This window comes from Strix aluco, chromosome 11 (assembly GCF_031877795.1).
Source record: "Strix aluco isolate bStrAlu1 chromosome 11, bStrAlu1.hap1, whole genome shotgun sequence".
NCBI classification, from domain to species: domain Eukaryota; kingdom Metazoa; phylum Chordata; class Aves; order Strigiformes; family Strigidae; genus Strix; species Strix aluco.
In genome coordinates, this window is record NC_133941.1 from 8,444,505 (window position 1) to 8,457,259 (window position 12,755).

Consider the following 12,755-nt stretch of genomic DNA (forward strand, 5'->3'; position numbering starts at 1 on the left):
TTAAGCAAATTTGGCTAACCTCTCTTTAATTTCCTTAGATACTCTTGTCATGTGCTTCTATAGCTAAAACAGTTTTTAAATACTAATCCACAAAAACTTTGTTCTTTTTGTCTGCTTCGTGTCTTTCCCTTGGATAAAAAGTCACATTATACAGAGGAATTTTTGGTGATGGGCAAAACAACCCCTAGTTATATAAATGATGTTAATTTTGTACAATGTGCCTTTTCTTTTTCATAACTCTTTGTGCTTGAAGATGACTGTTGAATCCACTTAGACTGCAATCATGATGCCAGATCTTAAATAACTTTCTCATACCTGCCTTGGTTTTCAAGTTCAGCAGGTTTTTTGGGTGAATTAAGTAACCAGGGAGTTTTATTGTGCCGTAACTGATGTTGTTTCCTTGCGTTGGCTATGTCCTAAGGTAAAATGCTGGAATCAGCTCATCCTGCTTGTCATTCTTCAGTCAAAACAAGTAACTCTTCACCTTCTTCCTGCTGTTGGGCTTTCTGGTCAGTGTTCTGGCCACTCTTCCTGGTTTATGGTCTAAAAGAAAAGGGGGAAAATATGCTCTAGAAAAGATGGAGGGAAGGGGAGAACAGCAGCTGAAGATACTGAATAGGTTTATCTATTACTAAATTCACAGTGGCCTTATGGGGAATGATATATCACAACCCAGTCAACTTAATTTTGATTACATTTCAAATGAGATAACTATTCCATCTTGGAGGACTGGAAGGATTTCAGAAAGCAAGAAGACTGAACTTTCCTTGCGAAGCCACTTCAGGCCACTGATGTCCTTAGGGGGAAAAATGTGATGCCGTTGCTTAACGTTTGCATGCAGCATGTGGGAAAACGTCTTTGAGAATGAGTTAAGCCATTGTCTGGCTGGTTATTTGGATTGCTCCAAGTTGGGTGGTAGAAGCGTTCTTCCCAGCACTGCAGTGAAACCCCTGATCAATATTTTAATGAAATAATTGAAGTTTTTTGTGGTCTTTAGGTTTTTCAGACTTAGTGGATTAAGCCATGGTGAATATGACTTGCAGAATCTTGAACCTGGATTAGAAAACTTCAGGAGAATAAATCAATGCAAGAAGCACTAATTCATTATCTTTCTCATATGTCATTCTCCTCAGATTTTTTTTTTTATTCCCCACTAAGCCTGAAAATATAGACAGCTATTTATACAACTTTCTGCTTTTATTCAAAGTCCTAGAAAACAATTTGTTGCTGCTGCTGTTGTTTTTTTATCCTTGAAAAGTGGTGGGTTGAAGCAGCTTTAAAAAGCAGCTTTGAAGCCCTGGACTAGCGTGTGGAATAGGCTTTCTGCTGCAGTGGTCCTAACTGAAGCCTGTAGCCCTTGCAAAACAGTCAGTGGATGTGGTTTTGTATCGTTTTTCTTTGGGTACCATTAATTGTTAAGTGACACAGAGTTTTAACCTTTCTTAAAAATCCCATGACATTTAGCTGTCTAAGCAACAAAAAGTTCTATTGAACTGAGAAAACTGACAAAAAAAGTATTTTATTTGTAATTATAAAACTGTGAGTCCTAAGGCAATTTACTTGAAACAAATGGTCTTTTTAATTAAAAAAAAAAAAGTGGGGGTGGGGGGAAAAGTTTTCCTCTGCCTTGGTTAGCTGTCCTCTGTAAATCTCTGGTGTGTCCCTCTGCCCAAGCCTGTCTCTGCTTAAATGAAGCATGAAGTGGTTCAGCTTTCCTTTTACAGGAGGGTTTAAGGATGTTTTTGGTGAGAAGAATCTCCTTCTGTGTGGTTTGGGGAATGGGAATATGCTCCTTCCCAGCTCGTGGGGGCCAGAGGAGTGGGGCAGCCCAGAGCTGCTGGCATCGTGATGCTGGCATTGTGTGGCACCAGCGGAGGATTTGGGGCATCTTCAGCTTTGCATGCACAGGCATGAGGTCTCCACTGCTTAACTGCATGTCCTGGTTCTTAGCAATTTGCTTTTTGCTAGGAAATGGGTGTTGTGTCCCATAAGCTCAAATGGGAGGAAGAAAGCAGGGAAAGCTGTTTTGGTTGCACAAATGGCTCCCGTCAGAGCAGCTAGGTCTGAGCGGGGCAGGGGCTGGGCATGGCGCTGGCTCTGGGCAGGACCTGTGGTGGGTCCCTGGTGTGGGGATGGACAGGGGCTCTGGAGTGGTGGGGGCCTTTGGTAGAGCGGGTGAGAGAGATGGGGGTGTGATATCTGCCGTGAAAAAAAGGGGGAGATGAAGAGTGAGGAAGACAAGAGGCGTCGAAGGAAGCCCTGGAGCCAGGAGGCAGCTGGGCTGGTGGGGGGGTGAGGAGACCTGTGCAGGCAGGGTTCCCTGAGGTGGGAAATGATCACTGTCTTCAGGGTGAACAAGTCCTGCTCCTACATCTGGGTTTCAAGTGTGGCTAGTTCAAAAGTGGCTTTCTTCTTCTCAAATTCATTTAATATTTTGTTCCTGATGATTTTTTTTTTTACTTGGTCTGGTTGCCTTTTCTTCACTTCATGTGAATGTTGTGGGAACATGACTAAACCAGTAGTAGTCTGGATATTTGCAAAAGTTTTGGTGATGAAATTGGTGTTAAATTGTTCAGTAGTTACAGGAAAAACCACAAGTGAGTAAAACAACTACTGAGTGCTTTAGAGTTTTATAACTTCGGTGTTTTGTGGGAGTTTTCTGTGGGGTTTTTTGTTTGTTTGTTTGTTTGGTTTTTTTTTATAATGCAGCACGTAAGGCTGTTAATACAAAACTATTCTGTGATCACACTGAAATAGATAACTTTTTTTCATATTTCTCCCTGGATGGTAAGAGAAGTTTGAAAGCAGTGGTACTTGTGACAAGTAACACAGTGTGATTTTTTTTTTAAGTAGTAACTGAGATGGCAAAACCAATAAGCAGTGTTCCATCTTGAAGAATCTTAACAGCTGGGTTTGTGCTTGCTTCCTGGAGTTACCCATTTCAAACAAATCAAATCCCTGCATGCACAAATTCATGAGTTTATAAATAACACACCTAACTAACTTAGCCTTAGTACTTCATCCAGAAGTACTGGTGGGTCAAAGCTTGATCCTACAGCAATTTATCAACTTCCAACTACAGTTGGACTTGATGGTCTTAAAGGTCTTTTCCAACCTAAACGATTCTATGATTCTATGACCTTGAAGTTTTCCCAGGGGATGCTTAGCCACTGCTATTTAGTGGTTTTTGTTCTGTTGTAAGTTCCCCGTTATTTTAATCATTCGCCATTTAGTTTCTGGATTACACTGTGCAAAATACATAGGCCAAGCCAATAGGCTTCCCTGCCCTGTGCCTGCCCAAGAATGAACGCTCCTGTATGCCTCTACAGAAGGGATTTGGTCCATGCATACCCACTGGAAGTGGGGGTACATCGCTCTGTTGTGACGTTCCAAGTTCTTGCCATCATTAGCAAATTAGTAATTTAAGTCTGAGTGATTCCCAGCAAGACTTGACATGAGGAGCAAGTAGCAGAAGTATTGTTTCAGTTGCTTGTGTTGGCTTTATACAGAGGAACTATTTGAGCTGTGTGCTTTATGCTTAGCCATGCAGGTATGCTTTGTTTAAATTCCTGAGCCCCTCATCACCTTAATGGGAAGCATTCTTAGTTTTTCAAATTGAAGGAAGTATGTCAGTCTACTCAGGAGTCCTGTCACTGATGTGTAATGTAATACAAGGATTTTGAAGAATGTAGTCTGAAGTACACCTAAAATTCCCACTGATACAGTGTGTACTCTTAAAGCTAGTGAAAGCCATTGATTAAATGTTTGGTTGATTGACACTAGACCCAAGAGTTGGGAAAAATCTGCTCTACATATATGGGTACTACTGTTGTTTCTGTGATGTGGAAGAAAATAGGCAGCTTCTCAGGAACTGTTTTTCCCCTACTCAGATACTTGAACTGGATGTATGTACTGGAATTAGCAGTCAGATGTCAAGACTAGTGAAGGTATGAGAAAGCCTTTCCCCTGCTTGAGATAACATTGTTCTCCAGGATACTCCAAAGAGCAAGGGAGGAGCTCTGAGTAATCAGCAGGGCTCCATCCAGAACTTTTCTAGCCCAGCTCAGCCTTCTAGGGCCTAAGCTGGGTTACATATGGGTGCACTCAAGCTGATTTTATATTGCTTTTCTTGGTTCTTCAGCTCAAGAGAAAAAAATACCAGCTCAGTGTCAGCATGGTGAGAATGGCTGGAGCTTGAGTTACTGACCTGTGAGACTTGTAGTGCAGGAGTACCTGGTGCAGTGATGGTGCATGGAGCCAGCCTGTGGAGATGCTGCTAAGCTGGCGTTGGAGGCTGTTCTAGCATGAAACCAGTTCTGAACCTCTACTTCTAAGGCAGTGTTAATCTGCTATCCATGTAAGCAGTACTTTGATAACCATGCAAATTGAAAATGCACCTGAGTACAAATAGAAAGTGCAGCTTTCTTCCAGGTGTTTCTGGGTTGAATCCAGGCTGTAGGCTGCCACTTGGCCATCCTCGATCTGTAGTTCCTTGTAGCCAAATTCTTCTGTTGCTCTTGTGTGATAAATTTAGCTGGTTTTGCCACCTTGTCTTAAATAATTTCTGAAGTTCTACGGGTGATACTTCCATTACTTCTTTCCATTACTTCTTGCTTGCCAGTACCAATATGTCCAAAAAACAATCTTCTACTCAGTGTAGCAATGTTACAGCAAAGCTTGGGTTGAGATTCCTGGAGATAGATGGTTGGAGATCCAGAGGAATCAGTTTCAAGTTGTTCTGTTTTTCTTGCATGTCCCTATTCAGACACATTTCTTTGGGAGTGTATCCAAAGCAATAAATTGTCGTTGTTTTGCACTTAGTGTCTCATGAATTTGGAAGAACAAGAAGACCTACTTTTCACCCCAAAGGCAAGAAGGGGCTGAGAACCAAAATTAGATCTTAATTAAGTTAAAGCTTTGATTCATGGTTTCAAATTCCGGGGTAGTGGAATTTTGGTTTAGGGTTTGTTTTGCAGCTCTTTGCTTGTGAGATACTTTGTCAAAAAGCAAGACTGCTTGACCTGACCATGACTGGTAGCTCTTGGGACATTTGCTGAAGTAGGCACATTTGGGCTCTCTGATGTAGAGACTGCAGAAACGGGTGCTCGAGGCCAAAGACAGAGTTAGTCTAACCAAAACCCACAAGAGTTCATAAAGGTATTCCCCACCAAATTTCAATGATGGAGCTTCTAAGGCAGCTCAAGAGGGCAATAAGTGACACAACGAAGAATCAAACTGAAGTTTCTCAGATGCCTTCTGTGTAGTCTGTTGAGCCTCACACCTGGCCAGAGTGAGGGTAGTTGAAACTGGTATGTCTGTCTGAGAAGGAACATGTGTGAAGCTTTTTCCGTCCTGTGGGAGCTCCTGTCCTTGTTGCAGTGACATGCAGGGTTGGAATAATTGTGTTGCATTCTCCTCCATTTGGAGAATAATTATATGTTCTTGTCTTCAAATGTGAAATTATGTTTGACCAGCCATGGATTAAAAAGAAATGTTTAGTCCCTGAATCTCTCCTTTGTGTCATTTTGGAGCAATTTAATGACAGAAGAGGCAGTTCTCTCTGTTTTTTGGTTCACTACTGGACTTGTATAAGAAGGTGGCACATCCTTGGAGAACTGTGCCTATCTAGTGTGTAATGAGTGTGGTTCTTCTGAGAGGTTTTTGTTTGTAAAGGCAATAGAGCATCTTCTCTGCAGCTGCTGATTTGAAACCCAGACATCTGACAGTACATGAATTTCCTCAGAGTCATTTGTTGCCCATTTGTAGCAAGAGTTGACTGTATATGAAAACATGGTCTACTGGATAACTCTGTTCAGAGTACTTCCAGAAGGATATACCTTCAGTGAGCCAAAGTGACTTTGTGGTGTATCAGGAATTAAACTGGCTGGATTACAATTTGCCTTTGCAGTTATGCCACACACAAATAGGCAGTAATGTTTATCTAGTTGTTACATTCACTGTAAGGGTGAACAGAGGAAGAAAGATCCCCCTGCCCTCCCAAAAAAAAGGGAAAAAAAGAAAAAAGCAGACAGTAGGTTCTGAACTGCAGCTGAAATCTGTTGTCCTGTACCAAAGAGGATGCACTTCTCCGCAATGTTAAAATTCTCATAGTTACACTTCTATATTAAGGAGAAATCTGTAGCTTAAAAGTTTTGAGAAAGGATGCAGCTCCTTTTTTTTTTTTTTTTTTTAAAAAAATGTTCAGAACTCTTTTTTTTTCTCTTGCCTTCCCTGGCACACTGAGGGCAGCAAAGCCCATTTAAAAAAAAAAAAGTAAAAAAAAAAAAATTATAGAGTAGCAAAATAACACAAACTATTCTAATGCAGGATAATACAACAAAATCTTGGGGAAAGTGTGTTCTTATGAAATAAGTGTGTGTTTTGTCAACAAAAATCCTGTGTCAAATAGGCAGTGTGTGTTTCAAAAGTTGACGTGTAGTCAGTTCAGAGTATTAGTGTATATATATTATAAATAATTCAATATTTGATGATGCACAGTTGAGATGTGGATCTTGGAATTTTGCTGGTGTCTCTCCTGGGGGTGTGGAGTGTGGGTAGGAGATGGGTGCAGAGAGGGGAGGCTTTGCTCCGTCCCGATGCCCTGGCAAGTCCACGGAGAGCAGCCGTGGTACCTGATGCCTGTGGAGGAAAAAGAACGTGAAAATTCTGGCAAGCAAGTAGAGCTTGTTTTTAAAAGAACATACTCAAAGATAAGTGTTATGAAAATAATTTGTTTGCTGATAAATTTATCTACTTGGAAGATGAAAATTTAAGTGAAAAATAGACTTATCTGGGTAGCCTAACTCTTACCACTGGTGATAGGAAAATTGATAACACAGTTTGAGACTGACAAAGCAAGTGCTGTACTTATCACAGCAGACTTCTGTATTGTGTTGTCTTGTGATTTAGTGCAACAAATCAGATTAAACTCTCTAGAAATGCTATCTTAAGTGTGCTTCGCTGTGCAGTGGAGACTTTGGAAAATAATGCAAGTTGAGCAGCTTTTGATGCCTGTGCTCAACTATAGGCTTTTGTCAAGGACTTGGATAGAAAGAAGTAGTAAGTTCTGGAAGGTGTAGGGACTGTGCACAGTACTGGGGCTGTGCCAGTGCAGGTAAGAGCTTTTGGGACATACTTTAGCCCATTGTCAACCGTTCCTGAACTGGAAAACTTCCTCCAGCTGTAGATTGAGACAGAATTAATGGGCTCTGAAGCACCAGGGAGGCTGAGGATGTGGTCGATTTTTTTCAAATCCGTCATGTTCAGCTGCAGGTCCTGGCTGGACCGGCGGCTGTGTGGGGCAGGGTGGTGGACTGCTGCACCTGGAAGCTGACGATAGGACTGCGTAGCCCCGTGGGTTTATCCAGTGCACCCCACTGCCAGGGGATATGTGTTAGGCTCATAGGGCATTTGTTCAGTTATTTCTTGCTCTGTACTTAAAAACATTTAAGCTTACTGCTAAAGAAAAATACCATTGTCTGTTAGTATGACTGGAACGAAAGATGAATAGCGAATTAGCCTTGAGCAAACTGTCAATCTGACTTTGATAGCCCATCACTTAAAAGGTTCTTTTATGTTTACCAAAAAGCATGATGTCAAAGCCGGGGAAAAAAAACCCCAATAATTAGGGCTAAACTTGCATAGCTTCCAAGAAGAGCCCCTGTGTGAACTGTTTGTTTCTCTACATGCGTGGCTAATTAGCGTAGGTTGCTATAAGTCTGAGCAGTGACATTCAAGTTTCTTCTGCTGTTTTGGGGTAGCTTGTTTATGGTGCTTTCATATGCGAATCCCTCAAACTGGAATAGCGTAGGGCAGAGGATATTGCAGTCGCTTCTCTTGCAACCTATAAGCAGTATGCTGGAAATGCTTGAGTATAATCATTATCAGGTGAGTTGTTATTGCAGACTTATTTAAACCTGTTGGTAAGAAGGCTTACATTATATAGGAAATCCTTTTCCTCTGGTATCTAGTATGCTTTAATTTAATTTCTTCCACAAAAATAAGTGGGAGACATACCTGGTCACTTGTGACAGCAAGTCACTTTAATGGAACTGTTTTAAAACTAAAAAACTTCTCAGAGTATTATTATATTTTGGTTTGTTTTCTACCTTATGATAAAAATATTAATGATCAAAGAAAGCTGACAAAGAATTTCTAGGATATGGTGAAAATATTGTATGGAAAAAATTTGTCTGTCTTCTCTTGTTTATTTATGGTGCGCAAGAATAGTTCGGTATGAGGTTTTTCATATTTTGTGTATAAAAAAATTCTAAGTACTGAAAAGCTTATCTTAAATACAAAAATAGTTGTTGCTGAGACAGTGATTGATCTGAACTGAAACACTTCTTTTCTTGTATCTTATTTGCATAATGTGTTTATAAACAAGCTGTCTTATTTGTATATGATTTAGGCCATATATCTGAGATATAAATAATTTGTAGGCAAAAAAATGGTAAATTCCATTTTTTTAACCAATGTGTTAATTTAAAAAAAACAAACAACCAAAACCTAAAAAACCAACAACAAACCTTTTGATCTCACTGTTACTTGACACCTAATAAAGGATAGCAATCCATACTACCTGGTTTTAATTGGTAGCTACTAACAAGTAAAATGAGTCCCACAGTACAACTTGTTTCTCCATATTTTAGTGAAAACTAAATGTCAGGTAGCTGCAGGTCTGAATGCAGAGCTGTCTGTTCTGGAGTATTTGTATAAACTGGAAAACTTGAGCATTGGTCTTGCTATAAAGCTATAATCTCATGCTATAAAAAAATAAGGAGAACTTCTTGGTTTACCGTTAAGAAGTCAGTCACTGAAGCACTAGCTCATAAACTGATTTCTTGCTACCAGATGTGAATCAGTGAAGCACCGTTGACTTTCTTGGAGCTGTACAGGTTTGTACTTTAAGTCAAATGCGTAGCTGGTGTATATGTCACAAACATATAGCTCAAATCGATATCATGTATGTTGTAAAACAATAAAGCACTTCTTAAATTGTGTCGTACAGGTGCAGACTCACCTTGAGAATCCAACCAAGTACCATATTCAGCAAGCGCAGCGGCAGCAGGTAAAGCAGTACCTCTCTACCACTCTAGCAAATAAACATGCCAACCAAGCCCTGAGCTTGCCATGTCCAAACCAGCCCGGTGATCATGTCATGCCGCCTGGAACTGGAAGCAGCGCACCCAACAGCCCAATGGCTATGCTTACCCTTAATTCCAACTGCGAGAAAGAGGTAATACACTCTCACTGTGCATATTATTCAGTAAAATGGAATTGCAATCTGCTCGCTTTCTGTTTTAAACCATCTTTGCTCATTGTTAAGGTGATATTTTTAATCTTTTCTGAACTGTTCACTTTGAAAATGCAACTGCTACCTCTGTGTTTGCCTGATGTATATATATTTGCATAGATCATTTTTTAAAAAAACTGTGTTCCTCTAACTTCCTCTTTTTTGAACTATTTTAGCTAGTTTATGCTTATTAAAATTACTCCCCCCCCGCTCCCTGCCCTTGCTTGATGCATGCAGTGAATAATTGACCTTTGGAGAATACAAAGCAGTTTTGTAAGCTGTAGCTTTCTGGAATAATGTTATTTATGGCTCATTCATGTAGAAAGAGCAAAGAGCATAGCAAAAATAACTGAAAAACACAAAGCTTTTTGAGATATTTTAGGTAGTTTTACAGTAAAACTTGAGCAAGTCTCTTGCTTAGCTGGAAGGCCAGATTATCCCAGCTAATATACCCTAAATTGTTTTTCACGATGAGCTCAGTGCTGCAAATATAAGACTTCACTACCCTATGCCTAGAAGTCCTTCGCAACCTTGCCTTAATCTTTGCTAACAAAAACCTAAGTGTTGGATGTTACGTCTCTGCTCAGGTGCCAAAAGAAGGTGATTTGAAAGATGTTAACAAAGTCTAAGAATCATGTCAATATTTTTTGTAACATGACATATGGGAGACAATTGTAGAGCTCCTCGTGTCCCCTCATCCTCCCCCCTTAAGCTTTTATGCCAGGTTTTTAATACAGATGCACTGTGAGGAAAACGTTATGCAACTTTGAGAAACAGGTATTAACAGAACATACTTTGCCCATGCAAGAGAAATTACTTGTGCTCCATAGCTTCAAAAGAAATGAAAATCAAATAGTTCCATCCTATCATCCCATTTGTACCAAAATCTTTTTTTTTTTTTCTCACAATATTTACAACTTCACTTTGCTGTGTCATCAGGCACATGTGTGCATGACACTGTTTCAATTGTGCTCTTTTTGGGACTGAGACTGTGCCATGAACTCAGATCCATGCTTTGCTTTTTCTTTTTTTTTTTTCTTCTTTTTTTTCGTTTTTATTTCTGCAGGGATTTTATAAATTTGAAGAGCAAAGCAGGGTTGAGAGTGAGTGCCCGGCTCTGAATACACACTCACGAGCGTCATGCATGCAGGTACTGGATGACACAGGAGTTGGAGCACAGGTCCCCTTTCTAATGAGCATGTTTCTTTGAAGTTATGTTGAATAAACTTGCCCCATAGTGTCTTTAAGAAGTTGTATTTAAGGAACAAAACAACAAGGTTGTTTATTAGCATTGATGTCAAAAGTACATTAAGACACCTGAAGAGGGCTAGTGCTTTTCTAGCACTGTAACACTATAGCAGAACAACATACCAACTATGCTTTAAGGTCTCGCTTCAGAAAATCTTTTCTAATGCAGTTTTCCCAAGACTGCATGTTTATGTTCTTGCCCTGATAGTTTCGAAGACTGCATTTCTATGTAGATCACATTTGCATTTAAAAAAATTTATATGAGAAGGTTTTAATCCATCCGTGGTAATTCATCCTCAGTAGTCATCCTTCTCCTTTTTTTTTTTTTTTTTTTTTTTTAAACTAAGGCTTTTTTATTTGTAGTAACAAGACTTCAGATATGGGCTGTAACTGTTAGTTCCTTTCTTGCCCTCATTTCCAGTCAGTGTAATTCTTTCTGATCACACTTTCTTCAGCTGATATAAAAATCCCATACACTACTATTTCTACCATCAACATTATGCATTGATTTTGTAGATGACTGTCATTTAAGCTCCTTTTTTATAATGAGCAAAAAGGAAGTAGTTGATCCTGCAGGACATTTTGGAGCACCTGTGTGGGTGCTTTGGAGGGCTCTGTTTCTCCTGACCATGCAGGAGCTTATGGAGGCACCTTCCAGCCCAGCCCCAGAAAGAAGATGGCTTGCACCACCTAAAGTCATCTCCGAGCTGCTCTTGGGTGGTGCTTCCTGGGAGGGCGTGTGAGGGACATGAATCCAGTGGATTCTGTTGTCAAGGGTGGGCAGCCTGTCACCTAGCAGCAAGTCTTTGTTCCCTCTCCTTCCCCCACAGGAGTCAGGCTCGGACATTACTGCCTGTACGCAGGTTTTGACCCCGCAACTAGAGGAGAGAGGTGAAGGGCGGGCAGGCAGTGCTGCACAGGTACCGTTAGTGTACCTCTACGGGGAGCTATCTCCTCTGCTGTTCTGGGAGGAACAGTGTGTCTGTGGGCAGGTTGGGCAGGGTAGCTGCTGGTGGGAGGAGTGGGTTGGACCGTGAAGCCTCAGCTTTGTCGTGACCTGACTGTCCTGGCTGAAGCGTGGGAGTCATGGCTGAAGGATTGGATTTGGAGCATGGTAGAACTGCACAGGCACCTCTGCTTGGGCCCGTGCTGCAGAGAGCTGGTGTGTGGCTGCTTTGTCAGGCCTCTGTATCTTAGTGCTTTTGATAACTGTTTTGTTTTTCTTTGTCCACCTTTTCTGCTGCAGATGGATGATGTGATCGATGATATAATTAGTCTGGAGTCAAGTTACAATGAAGAAATCCTTGGCTTGATGGACCCAGCCTTGCAAATGGCAAATACGGTACAATGGTCCTTTCCTTCTGGTTTCTCTGTTACGTCTAATTGTCTTTCCTTGAGAGAATGAAAAACCATAACATGACTTTTTTTCCAAGCAATTAAGTAGTTATTGTATTGTCCCACAGAGTGTAATTAGTTTTTCTTTGAAGAGCTTAAGGTATACAGTTGCAATGAAAAGCATGAATTTAAAAATGCAAGCTGGAGTCAGGTCGAGGGAAAACAAAGGACGATTTTGCTTTTGTTATTTCAAAGTCAAGTTAGTCCGTGAGAGGATTGTAACACAGGAGTGAACTGGGCTAACAGGAGTGAGCTCATACCCATTGATATTAAAAATCACCATGAACATTATATTTGGCTTCAGAAAGCCTAGAAGGAACCTCTGGCACCCCAGTTTCCTGTATCTTGTCACGTTCAAATAAGAAATTGTACACCACGCTTAAGCATGTATTAGCATCCCTGTCCAGAGACACTGTAGCCTGTCAGCTCTAACGTCATAGCTTTAGCTTAACCTGATTTCAAATGGAGAGAAGTCCCTAGCTAGACAACAGCAAAGATGTTACAAAATTTAGGGGGAAGAAAAAAAAAATTAAAAACCTACCTTCAAAACAAAGGGGAAGGAATAAAGAAGCTTAAAAACTGAATGGGGGAAGGGGACGTAGGAAACCTGTGACAATGAGTGAGAGAAGGTGCAGATTACTTCTGAGTTGCTGTTTCTGTTTGCTGGTTCACATTGTTGCAAGCATTAATATAATCGTACTTTTGGCATAATCTTATTTTGATCTTTTGTTGAGGGTAGCTCCAGTGAATTTTTTGCCTTAGGCTTAAGTGCTGTTAGATCTGGCTGAGTAGATGTCTGCCAGTGCTAGCGTCTGTT

At 40.6% G+C, this 12,755-nt stretch overlaps 1 protein-coding gene across 14 annotated transcripts in view; it reads left to right on the forward strand.

Annotated features, from left to right (window-relative positions):
- The window catches only part of MITF (melanocyte inducing transcription factor), a 111,387-nt gene that overhangs the window by 80,171 nt on the left and 18,461 nt on the right, over positions 1-12,755 (forward strand). For 11 of the 14 annotated variants that reach the window (XM_074835987.1, XM_074835986.1, XM_074835985.1 and 8 more), the window contains 3 exons: positions 9,011-9,238; positions 10,362-10,445; positions 11,790-11,885. In XM_074835987.1, coding sequence (XP_074692088.1) covers positions 9,011-9,238; positions 10,362-10,445; positions 11,790-11,885 — 408 coding nt within the window. The remainder of the gene's footprint in view (positions 1-9,010; positions 9,239-10,361; positions 10,446-11,789; positions 11,886-12,755) is intronic. The other 3 variants (XM_074835995.1, XM_074835997.1, XM_074835998.1) reach the window with 1 other exon arrangement.